This window comes from Castor canadensis, chromosome 6 (genome assembly GCF_047511655.1).
Source record: "Castor canadensis chromosome 6, mCasCan1.hap1v2, whole genome shotgun sequence".
NCBI classification, from domain to species: domain Eukaryota; kingdom Metazoa; phylum Chordata; class Mammalia; order Rodentia; family Castoridae; genus Castor; species Castor canadensis.
Genome location: NC_133391.1, coordinates 176,635,417 through 176,656,978, shown reverse-complemented (window position 1 = coordinate 176,656,978; position 21,562 = coordinate 176,635,417). Strand labels below are relative to the sequence as shown.

The window sequence follows — 21,562 nt, the reverse complement described above, 5'->3', positions numbered from 1 at the left end:
TTCTATATGTCTGCAAAAGTCCTTGTGTAGAACTACGTTCTGAACTGTTTACACTGCGTACAGAATCTTAACGTAGCAGAACTTTTTTGGTTCAGTATCTAAGGATGTCTTCTTGCTTGTTTTTCCTACAAGACACCTGCCAACTCATTTTCTTTGTCCCGTGTATGTCATCTGGCTACTGAAGGTTTTCTCTTGTTACTGTTTCAGCAATTTTTTTTTTTTTTGGTGGGACTGGGGTTTGAACCCAGGGCTTCATGCTTGCAAGGCAGGCGCTCTACCACTTGAGCCTTGCCTCCAGCCCCTTTCCATCTGGTTGTTTTTGGAGATGGGGTCTGGCTTGCTGCCCAGGCTGGCCTGGACGGTCCTCCTATTTTACACTTCCCGACACAGCTGGGATGACAGTTGCACACACCACCACTCCCAGCTTTTTCCCATTGAGATGGGGTCTCATGAACTTTTTTGCCCGGGCTGCCCAGAACCACAGTTCTCCCGAGCTCAGTCTCCTACATAGCTGGGATAACAGGCATATCACTCTGCTATTGGTTGATTCTGCGACCTGCACGAGCTCGTCCTAGAAACCTAGCTGGGAGCGATGGGAGAGCAGAAAGGACAAAAGACAAACGTGCAGAAAGCTGGGGTCAGGTGGGCTGGGTGCTCGGATGCAGACGCACAACAGCAGCATTTACTTTGTTTCTATTCCTTTACTTCTTTTCCAGTTCCTGTACAAAATCTAAAAACTGCATTAGCATCTTTGGTCTCTCCTAAAGTCTCGGTCCTTACTCCCTCTGACCCATGTTTTCTGTAGCATAGCTTTTAAAAGCCTATATACAGAGTTTCCAGTGCGCAAAGCTGGGATGGAGACACACAACAGCCGTCAGTAGCACCTGAAGCCTCGTCTGCCTCCAGTGAGTTTATTATATGGCGTGGCAAACGAGGAGGTGGAGCAACAGTTCTGGCGGGAGCCGACATTGCTGCTTCTCTGAACATAAACATTTTAGGAAAAGCAGCTGTGCTGCACTTTGCCTTCTCCCCCTTCTGCAGCTGGGGCCATGCCAAACTCAGCCTGAAGATTATTGGGCACAGCTGTGCTTATGTCAAGTTCTCATAGGCTTCTCATACTCAGCTCCCCACAGTCGAGATGGAGTCTTGAAAAATATTTGCCTGGCTGGCCTCAAACTGTAATCCTCCTGATCTCAGCCTTCCAAGTGGCTAGGATTATAGGTGTGAGCCTCCGCACCCGGCTCTGTTCCAGCAATTCAGGACGCACTGCGATGCACCTTTTGGTTTCTTCTGCAGTTTTATGTTTTTCATCATATTCCAGGCATTATTTCTTAAGTATTTCCTCTGCCTCTTCTCTTATTCAGGGTTTCCACTTATACATAGCACATAACTGGGCCATACTTGCTGGTCCTTTTTTTTTTTTTTTTTTTTAATGTGGTATTGGGCTTTGAACTCAGAGCCTACACCTTGAGCCAGTCTACCAGCCCTTTTTTGTGATAGTTTTTTTTTTTTTTGAGATAGGGTCTCTCAAACTATTTTGCCTGGGCTGGCTTTGAACCATGATCCCCCTGATCTCTAACTCCTGAGTAGCTAGGATTACAGGCGTGATCCACCAGTGCTCGGCTGGTGCTCTATTCTTGTGTTTTGAGATGAGGGTCTCATCGCGTTGCCCAGGCTGGCCTTGAACAATTGGGCTCAAGGAACCCTCCTGCCTCAGCCCTCCCAAGTGCTGGCGTTGTAGTGTACACAAAACCCAAGAATGGTACTAAAAATGTGTGCTTATGGGAAAAATGGGAAAAAAAATAGACATCACACAGAGGATATTCAAATGAGAAAGATACAAAAGGGTATTCACCAGTCACCAGGGAAACGTAAATTAAAATCTCAGCCCCCATCACACAGACTTTAAAATCACAAAGCTAGCTGGACCCAGCGTCCTGAGGCTGAGATGCAAACACAGCCCTCCGGTTTTTCTGCGAAGTGTGAATCATACAATGGATTACAGCGTTGAGGACTGAGCACATATCTTCATGGCAGTCTCTCTCCCAGGTCCATGCCCAAAAGACACACAGACATGTTCATGATGGCTCTGCTCGTAACAGCCCAAACGGAGAGAACGTTGTGTCCATCTGGGTCAGCCCTGGGGGACTCATGGCAGGGGTGCACCACACAGAAAAGGACAGCAAACCAGTGCCATGTGTGCAACTTGGATGTGCATCAGCTAGGACTTAAGAGCTGAGAAGCCAGGTCCCTGGGGCTGGCCAGTGTATTGGTGGAGATGGACATCACCCCAGGTCTCCAAGGAAGGCAGTCATGAGGAAGCTGGGAACTGCGTCATCTGCAGCAGGAGGGTGGTGCAGAGCTCAGATGTGTCCCTGAGCTGCACGCTTCTTGGCTGTCATGAGCCACGTGGAAACTGCACAGTACGGATTGCTCTATGCTCATCCGTCACCGTGCCCAACTGTAGGGCAGGAGCCTGCACCAGCCCCAGGACCCTCCCACAGTAGTGTCTCCTGGGGTTGGCATTTCTGCAGAAGCTGCCAGAGCCAGGCAGGGGCTGCACTATTGAGCCCCTAGGTTGTCCTTCAAGTTCCTGAATGTTCTTCAGGGAGGGGTACATCCCAGCATTGGCACAATCTAACCTGGCCACACCTCCCCTTGTGTGGCCACCTGTTCTTCCTGTAGGTGCTCTAAGTCCCCCATCCCCGGTTTCTGCTCTGCCTTCTGAGCCTTCAGGGACCCCTGCTCTGCATGGCTGTCCTCTGAAGACCCTTTGAGGACCTGTTCCACACTCAGAGGACTAGGGCACCATCTATTGCTTCAGCATTTTAATAGACAAAACTAAAGAGATGATTTGAAATGTCTTTCTTTCTAGTCACTAAGTGAAGCTTGTGATGTCTGTTGTATTTTGGAGTCCTTGCAGGCACCCAGATTTGGATTGCACTGGAATTGTCTCATACATGTCAGCATGGGCCAGTATGAACAACACATGTTCTACTTAGAGCAGACCCCAGGTGACCAATCTCAGAGAAGGGTTCCATGGCCATGACCTTGACGTGTGGGCACAGGGCATGTGTCAGCAAACAGCAAGCCCATGCTGACAGCCATGTCCCACACTTTCTGATGAGTCATGGACAGTTGTCCCAGACACTCCTGGTCACAACAGCGCCCTTTAAACAGTTCCTCAGAGGATAAACCACCGCGTGGGGCGTCACGTATCTGAACCTTGCCATTGTTCCCAGTCTTTGAAAGTCTACAGAGCATTATTCTAACCTGAGCATGCATCACTGCACAGTCTCTTAAACAGCAGAGATCAGGAGGATCAAGAGACCCTATCTTGAAAAACACCTATCACAAAAAAGGGCTGGTGGTGTGGCTCAAGAGGTAAGAGCACCTGCCTAGCAAGCATGAGGCCCTGAGTTCAAACCCCAGTACCACTAAAAATAAAAACCATGATTCAGAGACTAGGAAAGGCTAAGTTTGTCCTTTGAATGCATAAATAAGTCCATTGTATGTGTTAACTTCTGTGAAAAGTTAAACTTAAATATTTGAAACACTTTATTATTCCAGTTCAAGGAAAAAAAAAATCACAGCCAGAGAAATTTATTTTAAAATAGAAACACACACACATTAAGCTTAAAACAATCAATTTTAAACAAAAGGGAAAAAAGAGCCGTTTGATCCCAGAGTCCATATGGAAAGAATTTCCATATGCATTTGAAATTCACATAAGGAGCACTTAAAACAACTTGAAATGGAAACCCAACATCCTCCTGGAGGACTCCACAGCAGAGCAAACTCGTGTGTAGAGCCACACTTGGTTCCTTCCACATGGGAGGGCGCTCAGGAGGTGCTGAGGAATGTTCAGAGGGATTTGGCAATGCAGAAAGTGTGGTGTCTAGGAATTCCCAAAGCTTCCAGGAATACTCATTGTTGCCAGCTCTATTCTGTTCTGCTCTGCCTGGTGGCCAGAGCAGCCCAGGCCAAGCCATCAGTCTGCATGGGATTTCCGCTTGGGCTGCTCCTCGTAAGACTCCCCGAACTCGTTCACTCTGCTCTTATCCACAGGATAAAGCCTGCAATGACAGATAGTGACCACTAACAAGGCCAGCCTCACTGTCTTTCTGAGGGAGGACGCATATTCTGGATCATCCTCCACCAAGTGAGTGACCAGGAGGCTGGAGCACGGGCAAGTTGCTGCCTCTGTGTCAGGGGCTGCACAGGCACTTCTGGGGTTGCCTCCCCCTTTCCCTTGTGTTTGAAGGTAAGGAAATAAGAAACTGGCTAACCAAAGGACACCAGCCTCAGAGCAGGGTGTGCCCCGGCAGGTCCACTGTGGGGAACTGTGCAGGTGCCATCAAAACACCCTCTTTCTCCTCCTCAGTCCAGCTCAAAGCACTCTGTGAGCACTCACTTTCTCTGTCCTGAGACTGCTGGGGCTGTGCTGGGATTACCCTGCTTATCGCTGCTTGGAGCTGTATGCTGGAGCCCCACAGACTATGAGAGATTTCATCTGTAAAACGGACCCACCTCCCTCTACGAGCCCTGGGGCCCCAGCTGACTGGAGTCTAAAACACACAGTCTCAGGAGAATCATGAGCTTGTGGGGTTCCTGGGGCCGAGTATGAGTATTTGGGAGCCACTCCTTGCTGGACCAACACGGGACCCAATGAACAACAGTCCTGCACCACGCATGTCAGTGGTGAATTCACCATGAGCTCGTTTCCTTCCTCAGACAGTGGGGGAACCAGCTGTGGATCTGAGCACCAGTGAACTGATCTGAGCACTGTGTGGTCCACAACTGAGCTCCTATGCAAACGTGCTTCCTTCCCAGACATGCGTGGGCATGGATACACAGCCCCAGTTCTGAGAGTGCATACAGGATGTCTAGGAGGCTGTGGGAAGCACAGCTGTGTACCAGGGACAGTCCAAGAGGCGCTGTCTCCAGTGGGAGCTGGTGTACCCCAGTATGGCAGGAGGGAGATGGGAAGAAGGGATCCAGAGGAGAAAGGACACAGCCACGAAGTTCTGACCCAGCAGCATCCAAGGGGGGACTCTGGACCCAGGGTCGGCTCAAGTTTTCTCTGGTCCCTGCAGTTATCCAGGACACCTCAGACCCCAGCCCCTGCACCAGGCATATGGGCACTGTGCACGTGGCCCACTTACCACCGCTGATAAAGGTAGACCAGAAACACCACGTCATCCCTGAAGCAGGCCAGCCGGTGGGAGGTAGGCATGGTGATGATGAAGGCGAAGACATCGTCAATGAAGGTGTTGAAAGCCTGAAAAGCCAGATGGGAGGAAGCATAACTCTTGTCTGCTGGAACCCCACTCTTTGTGACAGTCAGTGAGTGGTATCACAGCAGACATGGGACGTGTGACTGTGAAGTTCAGTGACTGCACAGCAGAAAGCGAGCCAGGGGAGCAACACCCAAGAATGCAGTGACACATGGCCCCAGTCCTGGTGCACCAACTCTGTCACAAGGGTCCCCAGGCTTTCCACAGTGGGAACCCTAAGAGGACCATGAGAAACACAAGTAGAGAAAGGCCACTTGTCTGTGCTGACACTGCTGCCAAGGAGCATGGCCTTCTGTTCACAAAACCTGTCACTGTGGCTTCATGCCACTCCCTTGTGGGAGAGGCACTTACCTTGTAGGTGAAGGCCTTCCAGGGCAGGTGTGCCACCGACTTCATCTGACACAAGGAGAGACAACACAGGTCAGCTGTGGGCAGTTCAGAGAACACAGGGGCCACTGGTCAAACAGAGACAACTTGAGCCTTACCTTGTAGTTGACAAAGAGCTGGGGCAACATGAAGAGGAAGCCGAATGCATAGACTCCTGCAGAGAAGAGATGACACCCATGAAGAAGAGCCAAACATGCGGTCCTGCCGATCCATGTGCACTTGGCAGGACAGACACCTCACTTCCAAACTGGCTCAGCTGTCCTGCTGCAATGCAGTGTCCTGGATGGCAAACTCGCCAACATCCCAGAATGAGTTAGGAGAGCAAGATACTTTTTACTGGGCTGGGAGTGTGGCTCAAGTGGTAGAGCGCCTGCCTAGCAAACACAAGGCCCTGAGTATGAACCCCAGTGCTGCCAAAACAAAAACAAAAACCATAAAAAGGATACTTCTTATTGATTGCTGTTCACTTTCATCAGTGGGGACCAGGAAGTGTTGAGCACTGGGGCATTGTGGAAACTGTGAGAACCACATGGTCCTGCCTAGAAGCCCTTGCCAAACTTCATTGCTCATGGGTGTACCCTCAAGACAGCGTGAAGCTGTAACTAAGGCTAGCGTGGGAGAGGCAGAACCTCCTGCCCAACCAAGGCACACAGGGCGTGTCTCAGATGCTCAGCCATGAGACACCCAAGGCATACAGAGGCACTGGAGGTCTCTCTGGTATGTCCATATCAGATGGGGTGCCACACTCAGGGCCTGGCATTCTGGGTAATCCCAAGGAACCAGATACCCAGACAGCCTCTGAATGCTTAAGTTGCCTGTCTTTGAAGAGGACAAAAGACTATCTGCTAGAGGCTCCAAGTCCAGGGGACAAGTCTTGCTTGATTCTCAGCCACTGGGATGCTGGGCACTGCAGAGGTGCTGGAAGAGGGCAGGGGACTGGCCTCGCATCACAGGCACCTGTCATGCTGGGTCCAGAGCAGGAACAGGAAAAGCGGTCTCTGTTGTAAATACTATCACCAACAGTGAATGTGTGGACTCACCATTCACGAAGCTGTTGATAAGCCACGAATACCAACTGCAAAGGAAAGAAAGGTGTTGTAGTCGTCAAACAGCCTGACTTCCCCCATCACTGACGTTGCAAGTTGATGAAAAACTCTCCTGTAAACATCCCAGCAGTTGCAGGAAGCTGGGAAGCCAAGAGAGGCTCTGTGCCCAGCAGGGTCTCCCTGGGGCAGAATGGGGCCAGGCTGACCCAAGGAGGCCAAGCCCCTGCCCTAATTCCTTGGGATGCATGGCCTCTCCTAGGAGTCTGGTCAGACCACAGGCAATCTGGACAGGAACAGATTTCATTCCCTTAAGACTTCTGGTAAGGTGTAAAACCAACTGCCCATACCCAGCTCTCAACTTTCCATCCACCCATCCTGACCTGCAGCCTGACCAGGGCCACTCCATTAACTCAACCTGATGTCCAGACTGTCCCGCCCCACCTGACCCAAGCCCTGAGTCTTCCCAGCCCGACTGTTCCTGTTCAGCTGAAGATGTGGTTTGTATCAACCCTTTCCCTTTTCAAACTCTGTCCAACCTCTGTCTTCCAAGGCAGTAGCAGGGGAAAACCTGCACTTCTCAGATTGGAAGGTGAATCGATGCCCACTGTGTGGGGAGAAAAGCCAAGGGTAATGGGCATAATGGGACTTGGCCCTTGCAGCCCAACCTATGCCTTCAATTCCCAGATTGCTCCTCTTTGTAATGGGGCCCCTGAGGCAGAGGGGCCTGTCTTCTCCACACCCCAGAGGAGACTGTGGCCCAAGGCAAGCAGAATCTAGCCTGCAGCCTGGGCAGGTCCCTAATGCTTGGCCACTGGGTAAGCTGGTCCACCAGGCACACTTGCTCTGAGCTCAGTAACAAATCTGGGTTTTCAACTGGAGAGTGCAACGCACGGTCTGAAGCACTCACCTCTTGTACTTGATATTCAGGAGTGAGTAGACAGCACCCCCAATACAAAGAGGGTAGAGCAGGTAAGACAAGTACTTCATGGCCTGTGGGGGGAAGGGACAACTTCCAGTTAAAACACCTCAGCAGATGTGTGGCATGACAGTCTTGCAACAATGAGAATCAAGAAAAAAGCCAAGACACCTGTGACATTTAGGGCAGTGACATGGCTGTGTGCTGTAGCAACAGTGGACACACATCAGTGAACCTGCATGCAAACTGCAGACCCAACTGATCATGTATCACAGTGACCCTCAGCCATCTTAACAAGTTGGCTGCACAATCAACACAGCAGGCAAAAATTGGAAGACGCCTCAAGACTCACACTCAGGCTGCACAATGCAGCCATGTTCCTATGACTTGAGCTTTCTTAGAATCTCAGTAAGACTGAAATGCAAACTGACACACACTGAACTAAACACCAACCAGTCTGCAGAGGCACCCGGTCAGATCCAGCCAGCCCCCCAGTGGCAGTGAGGAGACCAATGCTGGCAGAGCCAGAGCCCTTCATGCAGACTGTGTATATGCTGGCTGGGACAATCACAATGAGCAGTCTGGAACTGAGCTGCCTGTCAGGTAAGATCTTATAAACAACAGAAACTGTCCCAGGTGTAGCAGTGACAGGACCTGGCTCTACTTGCAAGGGCCTCTGCGAGCCCCTCCTTCTTTGCAGGACATGTATGTCCTGTGTTCACTCTCAGGACCCTGCTCAGGCTGGCCCGCCCCCGCCCCCGCAACTGACAGGACACAAGCCTCCCGCAGCTCACCTGCGTGATACAACCCTCCTCCCTCACAGGACATGATCCTCCCCCGCCCAAGGACTCTCCCGCAGCTCACCTGAGCATCATACTCCTCGGTCTTCCTCTCAGATTCACTGCAGGTGCCAAACTGTTGTGAGATGACATGTGACAGTGTTAACAGACTCAGGAAGGAATCTCAGTGCAGCCAGGACTGGGGCAGTGAATGGTGCCACACCCACTACACAGTCAGTGTCACATCCAGCTGTTCTGCCCCAGACCCCAGCACTGCGCAAAACTTCTCGAAGATTCCTCCCAAGCTGTGCAGCACCATAGCAGGCCTTGCAGGATGGGCTCTGCTTTGCTCTGGCCCCAACCCATGCTGTTTAGAGGACACATGGCTACTGCAGTGTTTTCTCCTCACTGGGCGATTCCACTCCTCAGCTTTGAGACTCACATGGAAACACTTAGGCTGCTCTACAGTCAGCAGGTGGAGGAGCTAACACTACACACAAGTAAATGTTCCCATCTCAGCCTCAAGAGTGGGACTGCACACATACTTCTGAGGGCTAATGCAATCAAGGCCCATCACAAAAAACAAAATCTCAAATTCTGGGCCTTAACCCCCAACCCTACTCCGTCCATCAGCAGATATGGCTTGGGTCTGTTAACAGCCTGAGTGGCGCTGAACCCAGCATGAACACAGAGCCCCACAGCTCCTTCTCCCAGGTTTGAGAAGGCAGAGGTGCAGCCTCTGCTTCCAGAGAGGTCAACACTTGGTCTCCTGACTGAGGAATGCAGGTAAAGCAGCAGCCCTGCCAATGAGGCTCACAATCAGGAGCTGCAGAGCCATAGTCCATCTACCCGCATGCTGATGGTCACCTGCCTTCAGAGGGTCTGGAAGGGTCATTATACAGCTCACCTGGAACCAAGGCATCAGGCCCCTCCAGGCCACCGTCATTTTCAATGCTTTCTTCACTTTCCAAAGCTGAGGGAAAGAGAACATACCAAACATGCAAGATTCTGAGACTCACGGAGAACGAGCTGCACAGTGCGGTCAGCATCCTGTCCCCATCCACCGCCCCTCTTCCTCCACCTCTCAGTCCCTGCAAACTGTGCAGGCTCTGCATCTGTCCTCAGGGGCTGTCTACCATATAGAGTATGCAGCTTGCTATGTGTTCTAGCCAGCACTCAGGCCTGCTCCAGGTGGAGCCCATCCCATAGCCCTCTGGATCCATTCCTTCCTTGACCTCAGCCAGCATCACTTACTGAGGTCAGGCCTACCACACTGCCTCTGAGGTGGGTTATCATACAGTCACTGTAACACAGTCACTGCCTATGGTGCTTCAGTGCCATCAAAGCCCATGCCGCCACAGGCCTCAACAGTCACATGGACCAGTGCCTGTAGTGGGTCTTCACAAAGCAAGAAGGGTTGGGCTCTGAGAATAGGACCTCTAAGCTCCTCCCACGAGGCTTCCTCTGCTGAGTACCCATAGGATTGGGATGTAAAGTAGTGAGTGACTTTAGTCACTGACCAAGTGGCTGTCCTGTCTCAAATCCCACCCAAACCAGGAGCTCCTCTAAGGCCACACTGCTCAAGACACCTTACAGAGACATCAACATGGCTCTGCTGATGGGTGTAAGCTCACAAGTCTATGCAACAGAGACCACCTTCCCTAGCACTTCCCAGCCACTGCCTCCCTGTGCACCTGTGTCTCTAGAACATCAAGACTGCTCAGGTGAGCCCTCCAGTCCTCAGCACATGTGTGTAAGTCCTCACACAATCCCCAATCCACCCAGACCCAGCATAGTGCCCAGGACCCACCTCGATGGCAGCCCCAACACCTGCTGGGACCAGTACCAGCAGGCTCGTCTGCTCATCCAGCAGGAACAGGAAGATGACCACAGTGCTGAAGCAGCGCCAGAGTACTGAGGACATAAGGTGGCACAGTGAGTGATGGTGGCACTACAACATAGTCACCTGTGCATGTTTGCCTCCACTCATCTGCACACCACCCACTGCCTGTGCACATAAAGCTTCCACTATCCCTCCAGCCCATGACATCCCATTTGAAAAAGGATGGTTGGGCTGGAGGTGGTGTACAGTGGTACAGTACTTGCTTAGGGTGGGTGAGGCCCTGGGCTCCATCCTCAGCACCATGGGGGAAAGCAATCAACAATTATGTAGCTCTGCAAAATGTTTTTAGATTACTAAAGGCCACAGAACAATACAGATGGCAAAGTGCCAGCCAGGTAGCGTGTGCCTGATCGATACTGGCAAGCATACAAAGAGCACAACCAAGGTGCTGAGACTGGCCACCTGCGGACTAGGATCATCCTTACTTTGTACTCTGCTGTTCTGTACTTTCTGTGTTAACAGTTTCTTTTTTATAAAGCTGTAATTTTTTTCTTCTCAATTTGTACTTTGAAACCCATCCAGCTTGTCCTGCCTTCTGTGAGGGCCTGGTGATCCGGGGAGAAGGGAGGAGAGGCCTGCAGATGCACCGTTAGTGCCACAGCACCCAGCTCAGCAGGAGGCCCCTCCCTCCCAGGAGACTGGTGGACTGCCCAGGATTTGTCTTTATGATGTGAGACCACCTTCTGTTTGAGACTGGCTCGGGTCAAACCCAGGCAGCCAGACTCCTACCAGACATAGGGAGAACAAGGGAGGTCCCTCCCAATGGCCCCTCAGCACCCACACTGGTCCGGCCACTGCCCCTTCTGGAAGGTCAGAAGGAGCTGCTACTCTGACTTTGTATAGTCAAACTGTCCCACTGAACTTCAGTGAATCAACTATCCTGCAGAGTGACTAACTAACCTCACTGATGTGGACACTGCTTAAAGTACTGTGGAATTTCTTCTGACAACTGCCTCAAAACCAGTGGCCACAGTCCAGAACTCATCGGGCTATGGACAGCATCCTGTAGCTCCCTTTCTGGAGCTGGGAAGTAGGCAGGGGATGGGGGTTCTGGCCCTACACCTGTGCCCAAGAGCTGCCAGGCACCCTCTGCCCCCCAAGTCCGGGCCCATACTCCACACACACCCATTGAAGGGCCTGGACTAGGCCTTGGGTCCTGAAGCCTCCAGCCTCAATGGCCACAAGCTCCAGAGATATTCACACAATTGCTGAGATGGTGTCAGGTTCAAGCTGCCTGATCTAAGATGTGCCTCCCTCCTCAGCTGAGCTCAGACCCAGAGCTGCAGCAACAAGCACTATCATAGGCATAAGCTGCAGACTTCCCAAGGACCCTCAGAGAACATGAGGGCAGGCTGAACCACTCCTGGATCCCACCTGCTTTGGTGGACATTCCAATCATGCTCTTCTTCTTCTTCCAGAAACTGATGTCATTTTTAAATGCCAGGAAATCAAAAAGAAGCTGCAAAGAACAGACAGGACAGCAGTTTGCACAACCTGTCACTGGTGCCCACGGGGCGAGCCCGCAGGTGAGCACAAACCTTGGGCAAGACAGGTCCACACCCTACTCCTTAAGCCAGAGCCGTGGAACTCGGAGGGAGGCTTTGACAGGGTACTCCCCAAACATACACCCGTGACTCAAATGTTGGGGAGAGAACCCCAGGCACTGCCATGCTGCCTTTTCCACTCTGAGTGTCCACAGCACCCTGGAGTACATAGCTGGCCAGATGCCCCTGCATCACTCAGGAAAGCAGCCCCAACTCTCACTGTGCAAATACTGAATGGACTGAACCTTAGAGAAACCAACCTTCTAACAAAAGGTGACACTGGCTTTCTAACCTGGTTTAGGGAAGTTTTGGCAGGACTGGCCCCCAGCATCTCTCCATCCTCCACCCCAACCACACCCAGCACACTGCCATGCAGACAGCTCTGTAGCAGCTCTGGACTTGTGCTCATGTGACATACACAGGAATGACTTCTCAAATTTAAAATTATCACAACATTTTAAACTGCAAAATGAGTATGTTGCAAAACCATTTGCCAATCTCATTGATGTGGACACTGCTCCAAGTTGTGGAATTTCTTCTGAAAACGATCTCCAAAGACAGTGGCCAGAACCCAGAGCCCCTTGGGCTGTGGACAGAACCTTGTGGTCACCTTTTCTGAACTGGGAGAGTTCCCTGGACAGCAGCAGTCACAGGAGTGCTGTGGCTGAACAAAAGGCATTGAGGGGCCGCAGGACTGGGCAATGACCATGAACCCTGAATGCAACTGACCCCAGCTGGAGATGCTGGTGTCCAAGGAGCCACCCCAGTGCCTGTGCCTATTACCTGTCCCCCCAAGAACACAAGTGACAACTCACATGAAATGCAGCAACAAAGAAGGTCAATGCCAGGAAATACAGGTTGGTGTCTACAAAAATCCCCTTCACCTCATCCGCATCTTTTTCTGAGAAGCCTGCAAGGAAAAACATGCATCATAAAGCAGCAAGGTAAGCAGTTTCAGCCTCACCTAATAGTATAAAGGTATTTTTGGGGAATGTAGAAAACTTGAGTCTTGTCAGAAGCAGAAGTTCATTCCATGGAAGCTGTGGCATTTAAAATATTACTTCCAAGTGAAGCAAATTTTCAGGTCACTTTCAAAGAGGCAGATGAAGACAAGACACTAGTGAGCCTTCTGACTGGTAGAATGTGGATGGTCCCCACCAGGAGAGGAGGGGCTGCCGGGGTCTGTGGATAGTGGTGGGGTGCTGGCAAGTTCTCAGAAAGAGGCAGAGCACAGCATGGCTCTCATTCACCAAACCATACATCCAGCCCAGCAAAGCCCGGGGCTACTCACCGAACTGCTGCAGGGAGTACACAGCGTCCTGCATGTGGATCCAGAAGCGCAACCGCCCCAGTGAGATCTTGTCGTAGGACACGGTGAGCGGCAGCTCAGTGGTGGAGCGGTTTATGACCTGCCACCAAGAGAACCACAGATAAGGGAGGGCCTGCCACTGCATGGGGTTGAGGGCCCAGCCGTGAGGCTCCTGGGAGCCTCAATAGCCCTTGACACCCTAGTGGATCCCTGCCTGCCTCCTTATGGCCATGCCCAGGACACTGTACCACCTACTATGGCCCTATACCAGTCACAGTGGGCTCTTCAGGGGCTGGTGTCTGCTTCAGGGCTCATTCCTCATCCTGGGCCCTCATGCTCAGTCTGTAGCCTTTTCCAAGGACTGTGAGCTCTACCAGCTACCATGCCAGGGAAGTGTGGGTGCTCCCTGTACCGTCTGCTCACCATTCTCCTGAGTGAGGCGCTCCTGTCCTCTCCACCTACTCAAGTCCCATATATCCCTCCTGATCTGTGCCATCTGAGACCATCCACATGTGGAGCACTGTGCCCATTTCATGTGTGTCCCATGTTGGTCCAAGCTCGTGAGCTCCAATGCTCCAAAAGATGGGCTCACCACCAGCATTTGCTAGGAACCCACTTAGGTCTCACTAAGCTGAGGGTTAAGCAGGTGTGAGCACCTGCCGAGGTGCTGCAGCCTTGTCCTCAGAGAGCCAGAGACCGGGCTAAGGATATGACAGGCTAAGTGCCTGCAGCTGACCCTCAAAGCACAGCTGTGGAGACAGCAATTGCTTTAGGAAGTGGAGCACCTGAGCCATATCCTGCAGCACGAGGGGCCACAAGCACCCCAGTGGTACAGACACACACCTGACTGTCACATTCCACGAGCCCAGAGCACCATCGGATCCACCTGCCCAGACGCACACCCCTGAGCCCTGTGAGAAATACTGCTGGTGTCAAGGACGTGGTGGACAAGGGGCTGCTGACAAACTAGCCAAGGCATCAGGCCTGAGTGTCCTGAGCTCAGAAGCCACATGCTGGGCCCCACACAGTGCAGAGGCTAGTGCACGGAGGCACAGACCTCAGGGCCACCCTTGGTTGTCCATGCCAATCCCTACAGATGGCGTTCTTCTGAGAAATGGCTCCAGTGGCACACAGCAGGCGCTGCAGGGAAGCCAGCTGCCTCCAGACCTCCACAGATTTGAACATGACTTTTCCTAAACCACACAGCCTGTGATCACTTGAATTTAGGAAGCTGCAGACGCTTCCCTGGGGCCTTTATCTAAACAGCCTGTGGACAGACACATGGACACCCACACCACTTCACACATGAAGTTGCCAGGCACTGTTCTCAAGTGTTGTGAGGAGCCAGTATGGTCAGGCCTTGCACATGGCAGCCCCTGTACGCTTCAGCAGAGCCTGGTGTGTGCTACGTTTTCCATGTGCATTACAGCACACCCAGAAAAGGAGCAAAGGGAAACTGAGTGACAAAAAGGTGGGCTGGGAGCTGCTCATCAGCACAACTGTCATGCCCACCCTACCACATCATGGAAGCACAGACAGCACCCCAGGATGTTAGCCACTCTGGGGTTCCAGCAAAGAGCTGTCCAGAGGGCCTGTTATCCTAAGCCACAGGCAGCAGCAGAATTCAAGAGAGGGCTGAGGCAGAGACCAGCTGTGCACTTCTCCAAGCCTCAGTTTCACATCTGTATGATGGGGAAAAAGTCCAATCCAGAGTGACTGAAGTCTCAGGTGAAGAATCTAGGCTGGCTCCCAGGGAGCACTCCAAACAACAGCCACGGCCTCAGGAACTTGCTCACATACTTGGCTCACACACGACCCCAGCCAGAATTCATTTTCTGGCCCCAAGTAACTTCAGCTGGGAAACAAAGAGTGACATAGCTCTTGGTGGCAACTGTTACGACATGGAGTTCTTGGCATAGCATGTGGCACAGAGTGGGTAGCACTGAATATTAATCGTTACCATTCTCTTTAACAGCCAAAGGTCAGCGCTTGCTTCCACCCTCAAAGAAGCCCTGGTCTTTTTGGGAGACTAGCACCTCACTGCCCGTAACGATGAGGGCACTGGAGCCCAAACAACAGCTACTTCTTTTCCTCCACAGGCCCAGCAACCTTAGGCTGGGTCCTAATATTCATCTGGCTGTGCTGCAGGACCAGCCCTGGGCTACAAGGCTGCTCAGGTACTTCTGCAGTGACACAGGCCTATGCTAGGAGCAGACATGTAGCTGTCTCAGATGGAGCTAAGCATGAAATAAACGACCTCCAGTACCTTCACCAGGACAAGGGGGTATGAGGATTCTGCAGCCAGCCATTAGCAACGCCAGGTTCAGAGATCCCCATTTGGCCCTCATACACTTGAGGGGTACATCCAACCATGTGTGAAAGCTGGGCTGTGTGCAGAGACAAGCCCATTGAGTACTGCCAGAACCGACCAGACAGCCATTCCCAGGCCCTGCCTCATGGTGCACCAGACTGCTGAGGTCTAGAGCAGGTTGAGAAGAGAGCACGGCTCACCATCAAATCCTTCACGCGGTTGCTCAGCTGGTCAATGAACAGGATGGGAAGGTAGTGCACAGTCTCCCCTAGCTGGATCCTGGGGAGGGAAGCACAACATCTCAAAGTCAGGGTCAGACCTGTATCCCCGGGACACTAAATAACTCCAGAAACCAGATTTCCCCAGAGGACCTCCCGCCAGCACCACCTTGACTGCATCAGCCCCTGAAATCCCAGGACACAGCTTTCCCAAGCAGAAGCAGAACACTGTATGACCACAGTCAAAGCTACAGGCAGGAAAACCCACGTGGCCTCCATGGGTGGTGGAAGCCAAGGACCCATGTACATACTCAGATCCCAAGATACAGAAGGAAAGGGATAAAACCCTGTGCCACTGGCCCCTAGGATGAGAGGCCATCCATTGCCGAGGACAGAGACAGGGCCGAGCTCTTTACCAGATGCCTCTTTCTGTACCTCTTACACTTTGGATCATGTGCAGAAATCACGTACTTAAAAATAAGACTTAGGACTAGGGACACAGCTCAGTGGTGGAGCCTTTGTTTAGCATGTTCCAAGTCCTGAGTTTGATCCCCAGCATGGAGAAAAAATAAGATTTAGGGGGTTGAGGATATAGCTCAGTAGTGTACTTGCTAGAACTACACTCTAGGATCTATTCTTGGTATCACAAAAAAAAAAAAAAAAAAGACTTAGGTCTTAAGAAAGAAAACACCTATGGACAAGGCCTGATGCAGTGATTCATGCCTGTAATCCCAGCTACTCAGGAGGCAGAGATTGAGAGGACTGTGGTTTGTGGCAAGCCCAGACAAAGAGTTAGTAAGACCTGATCTCAACCTACAAGCCAGGTATGGTGGCACACATCTGTCATCCAAGCTACTAGGAAGGTATAGATAGGAGGACCACGGTTTGAGGCTGGCCCTGACAAAAACACAAGACTCCACCTGAAAAAAATAACCTAAAAGTAAAAAGGGTTGGGGGCACAGCTCAAGGCTCAACTGGTAGAGTACATTCCTAGAAAGTACAAGGCCCTGAGTTCAAGCCCCAATTTCTGGTGATGATGAGAGGGAAGAAAGTCACCTATGATGACATCCCAGGACTCTTACCTCAGCCACTTCCAGAAGCCATATACTGTACATCACTAGGATCCCCAAGCACTGAGACAGGATTGACCATGTAATAGTTACACTCAACTGAGGATGGCAAGCAAGACTGAAGTACTAAAGCTATCTAAAGAGGAATTTTTAATTTCAGTGAGGCAATTCATGGCTGAGGTGGCAGAGGACAGAGTAAAGTCACAGGGTGCAGAGCAGTCAGACCTAATTGCTGTTTCCATTTTTGCCCAGTGGGCACCACTGCCAAGATGATAGAAGGGTGAGAGAATCCAGCTGGAATTCCTCCCTTCTTACAGTCCTTTCAGGAAGCCTTAATCAGCACGATCTCCATGAGTGGGCAAGGAGTTGGGAGCCTGAAGGTGGCACCTGACACAGACAGGGCCCAGGAACAGGTGTGGCCCACCGTGTTAGGGTTGTAGTTGGCCACAGTTCCAGTCAGCTCCCCAACATGTGGGGTCCCCCTCTGCTCAGTTTCAGGAGCAGTGTCCCTCTCAGTTCTCATTTGACACTTACATCTTCATGTATCGGTGCACGTCAGCAGGCAGGGAGGACCCGTCGAAGACAAAGTTGTCCACCATCACGTTCAGGGTCAGCCTGGGTCTCCAGTGAGAGACAGGCTCATCCAGGGCATTTGACGGCTTCTTCTCTGCTTCAATTTGCTGCTATAAATGATAAGCAGAAGCCACACTGGAGTGGAGACCTGCGCCTGGGACAGGTCTGGGGCAGTAGGGCAATCAGTCCTCTACCTGCGAACAGACCAGTGGCCCAGATGGGCACAATGGGAAAGGAAAGCCCAGTGGAGGGGCCATGGGGACCCTGGATTGCCGGTTTCTGACCACACTCTCCCTCTTTCCCAACAATCATGTGTGTGGTCAGGGGTTCCACCAACTCTACCTTTGGGGCTCTCAGCTAAGCCCCCAAAGGGCCCACTCCTGGGATCCTGAAGGGCAGAGCCCAGGCACCTGGGGAGCAGACTGAGCAGATCTACAGCTAACAGCCCTGTGGGTTGGGAGGAGACTGCCAAGAGACACTGCTAAGCCAGAGAGAAGAGCGAAGTCTGAATGGAGATATGCCAAGATCAGGCATAATTCTAGATAAACCTAAAAACTCAGAATGAAACTGAGCAACAGGACACGGTTACTCTATCATTAAGTGCAGTAGTGCCATCTTTCTTCCTTCCTAAAATAGTTCACCCACAACAATTGTCATAGAAAGGGTCTTCCAAGTAACAGCAGTGTGCCTTTTTCTCCTACACACCAGAGGCCACACCATACTCTACACAACCATCGCTTGCCACTCCTCAAGACACCAGGAGGGAGGGCCACTGCCTCTGTGAGGGCCTCCCAAGGAGACACAATAGGAGAGAACAAACTGGAAGAGGGTTTTAAAACTGCTCTGAGCCCCAAGACCATGGCTATTTCTTGCAAAGTTGCCATCTTCCTTGTTTTGTAGTTTATTTCACCTTCTACTCAACAGAGACACAGATATCACATTCCCTTGCTTTACCCAGGGCCCCATCAATGATCACTTTTTTGATTTGCAGGGTTCCTTTGCACACGCAGTAGTACCTATACCTTTTCTGTAATTTTGAATTATAAGCTTGGAGTAAATGTCCACTTTGCAGCATCCTGTACACAATGCACCATAAGCACAACCTTAAGGATGGTCCCAGATGAGAAGGCACAGGTGAGTTCTGCAGGACAAGCTGCACCACCAGGAAGGGACATATGATCCCTGTGGAATGCAAAGGGCCCCAGGGGGAATCTGGGTAGAATGCAAAGGAATCACTACTACACCCCTGATTTTATATTTACCTGAAATTACTCAGATGAAAGGTACTTACGAATACCAGTAATACTTAAATTGCTTTACTTTCCAACAAAGACAGTACGGCCCTCCATGTGAGCTTCCATTAGAGACGTGCATGCAAACGCTGAGTGTGAGGCAAGAGCTTGCTTTGTCAGTCACCTGTGCAGACCCTCACCTGAGAAGCAGACTCCCCAGTGAGCAGGTTGATTTCTTCTGGCTTGGGGATCATGTAGGTAGTCAGAGGACTGACCAGGTGCACCTGCTTCCCATCGTGCCATGGCGGAATCCCAGCGTGATGCAGGAAAATGTATGCGTACAGCGTCCCATTGTTTCTTGTTTTCTTAGGAACCGAAACATTAACTGTCCTAAAACAAGTTATTCCAGAACATGCACATTTCATTCTGTGTTTACACACATGTAGAGCTTAGTCAAATCTCTTCAGATAGTGCTGTTTCTCTTACCTAATTTTAGCCTAGAACTACTGAAAATGAAACCCACCTGCCTATGACTCTACTGACCCCCAAACAGAGGTGCCTTGAGCATTCTGAAAACTAAGGCAGCTATAACCGATGGTGAATAAGCCAGCACTCCCCGCCTCCATATTAAGAGGTTCAGAGAGGCCAATAACTCGCTCAAGAGGCCAGATAGAAATTGGCACTGGGTCTGGTAAGAGACAGTTGGTTTCTACAGCATACTGAATAATCCAACTCACAGTCCTAGCATCAGAGGTCAGACCCTACTCTCACAAACTTTATGCAACCAACCTATACTACAAGCGCTTCTTCGGCACTACAAAGAAGTTCAGAAATATACAATGTGGGTAGATGTTTGGATTTTGCTGTATTTATTAATAAAAAGATGGCAGATTACTGGTCATGAAAGATTGGCTTTCAGCCCTACCAGAGTGGCTCAAGGGGAAGAGTGCCTGCCTAGCAAGCAAGAGGCTCTGAGTTCAAACTCCAGTACCAAAAAAAAAAATCTAAGATTGTTTTTCAGGCCTTTGGTCAGCCCTGACTGTCCACTAGGTGGAGGCCCCACTGACTGGCTCTTTGTCTGCACTTCCCAGTTGAGTTCCACATGAGATTCCTGTGAAAAACCACAAACTGCACCTGCCGATGACTAGAGAAGCGCTTCCTCCTCCTTTTCTGTAACTCTCATGGCCACAGTTCTACACAGGGACCCCTCACCATTATAGAAGTGTCTCTATTAGGATATCAAGTGGCTTGCCTTATGCCTGTGGTGTTGGGCTTTACACCAACGCTCCATGGCAGTTTCTGGAGAGTACAACACTGGTATGGAGAACTGTAGGAGTGCACTAGCACTCCTTTTTCCAGGCTCAGAAATGAAGGCCCTACTATCTGTTCTCTATAACAGTGAGAGAGCCAGCACTTCCCACCTCCATTTCACAAGGCTCAGAGGGGTCAACAACTCACCCAAAGTCATAGGCCTACATAGCTGGTGAAACTGGCACGTGAGCTAGTCAATGATGTGCTTCCCCATGGGGAGGGGCTGGCTACCTAGAGGGCCTGATTGATGCCTCTGGGGCAGTGCAGATGGGAAAAGGTAGAATCTTGACAAGAAAATCACTTTAAAAATTATACCTGAACTTTTAAATGTTAGAACCATATGTTAGGTACTAAACTATGTTAATTTAAAATAACTACTCTACATAGGTGGATACTGTCTGATCTGTTCTGATGTCAGATAATCATAACTTTCTATACACCTGTTCCTTCATCCCGTTTTTTCCCTTTACAAGTAACTTAGGCAAACTATGACATCTTTCCTTTGGAGTCTCTACTGGCTGCCGTGCACCACACTGCCGTCGGACATGAGTGTTAAGTTACTTTCTAAGTAACAAATTCATCACCTGCTACTGCTAGCTTGAATGTTTACACGTGACCTGTCACTTTCAAGACATTAGACAGACGTGTTCCTCTGCTAACCTCATTATGAAGCACACAATGCTAACACTGAAACCATGGACGCCATCACTGGCACTCTGTCCTACAGTCACACCTTTCAAATTTGGACTCCACATCAAAGTCTTCCACATTCAACACCAGGTCCACGTTGTTCTCGGCACCGAGGCTGGACCGTGTGGTGGTGTACACACTCAGCTGGAAAGGCACAGCAAGAAAGTTATTTCAAAAGGCCCCTGGCAGAAAAGGCACATCCCGGCAGCACAGGCAGGCATTCTGAGCTCTACCTCCCGGGGCAGAACTCCAGCCTGGTGAGGGTGGCGGTGCATGACACGTCAAGACTGGAAGCCCCACCAGGACAGCAGGCAGCCACGCTGCTGACAAGGGGACCTTGCCTGCAGCTTGCAGTACACAGCACGGAGGAGCCCCACCCAAGCACTGGACTACGACACCAGTGAAGACAGTACTGGAGCCGGTGTCCCCATCCCAGTTCTCCCGATGGCCAGGCAGGAAACCAGAAAGTGGCAGTGGTGACAAGTGGGCAGCATGCATACTGTCAGGGAGGAGCCCCTGCTCCAGCTCTCGCTGAGGCTCCGCTAAAACAAGAACTGGCGACAGCAGCGACACCGGGGCAACGCCTGGAGCTTGCCCTCAGCATACGGACCGCGAGATCTCACCGGCTCCGGGCACGGGGCACTGACACCGGCGACCGCGGGCAGCACGCCGGGGGGAGGAGCCCCAGCCCCGCCCGGACCCGCGGCTCTCACCTGTAGCTTGGGCCGCCGCGCTAGGTAGGGCTGGATGCAGTTGCTATCGCCGGCGCACGGGCGGGTGTAGACGATGCCGTACATGACCCAGCAGGTGTGCACCACGTACACCACGAACACGCCCACCACCAGGCTGGTGAAGGAGCTGCGGCCGCTCCACATGGCGCCGCCGCCCGCGGGCCGAGCGCGCCCCGCCCGCCCCCCCGCAGCCGGCTGCCCCGCCCTCCGCTCACGCGAGAGCCGCCGCGCGCCGCCGCCGCCAC

The 21,562-nt window shown here is 51.5% G+C and overlaps 1 protein-coding gene across 2 annotated transcripts; it reads right to left on the bottom strand.

The window, feature by feature from the left end:
* Positions 1 to 3,587: 3,587 nt before the first annotated feature.
* On the bottom strand, positions 3,588 to 21,507 carry Clptm1l (CLPTM1 like). 2 transcript variants are annotated; one of them, XM_020182344.2, is made up of 17 exons: positions 21,300 to 21,507; positions 20,630 to 20,730; positions 18,786 to 18,975; positions 17,315 to 17,463; positions 15,693 to 15,771; positions 13,164 to 13,281; positions 12,688 to 12,782; positions 11,703 to 11,787; positions 10,236 to 10,339; positions 9,333 to 9,398; positions 8,511 to 8,561; positions 7,638 to 7,720; positions 6,725 to 6,759; positions 5,783 to 5,838; positions 5,649 to 5,693; positions 5,166 to 5,281; positions 3,588 to 4,076 (listed from the first exon to the last, which is right to left on the bottom strand). In XM_020182344.2, exons 1-17 carry the CDS (start codon positions 21,459 to 21,461, stop codon positions 3,992 to 3,994), a joined length of 1,620 nt encoding a protein of 539 aa, XP_020037933.1. In that variant the 5' UTR covers positions 21,462 to 21,507; the 3' UTR covers positions 3,588 to 3,991. The 2 variants fall into 2 exon arrangements, with proteins under 2 accessions (XP_020037933.1, XP_020037934.1); XM_020182345.2 differs by having other exon boundaries at positions 17,315 to 17,460.
* Between the last annotated feature and the right edge of the window lie 55 nt (positions 21,508 to 21,562).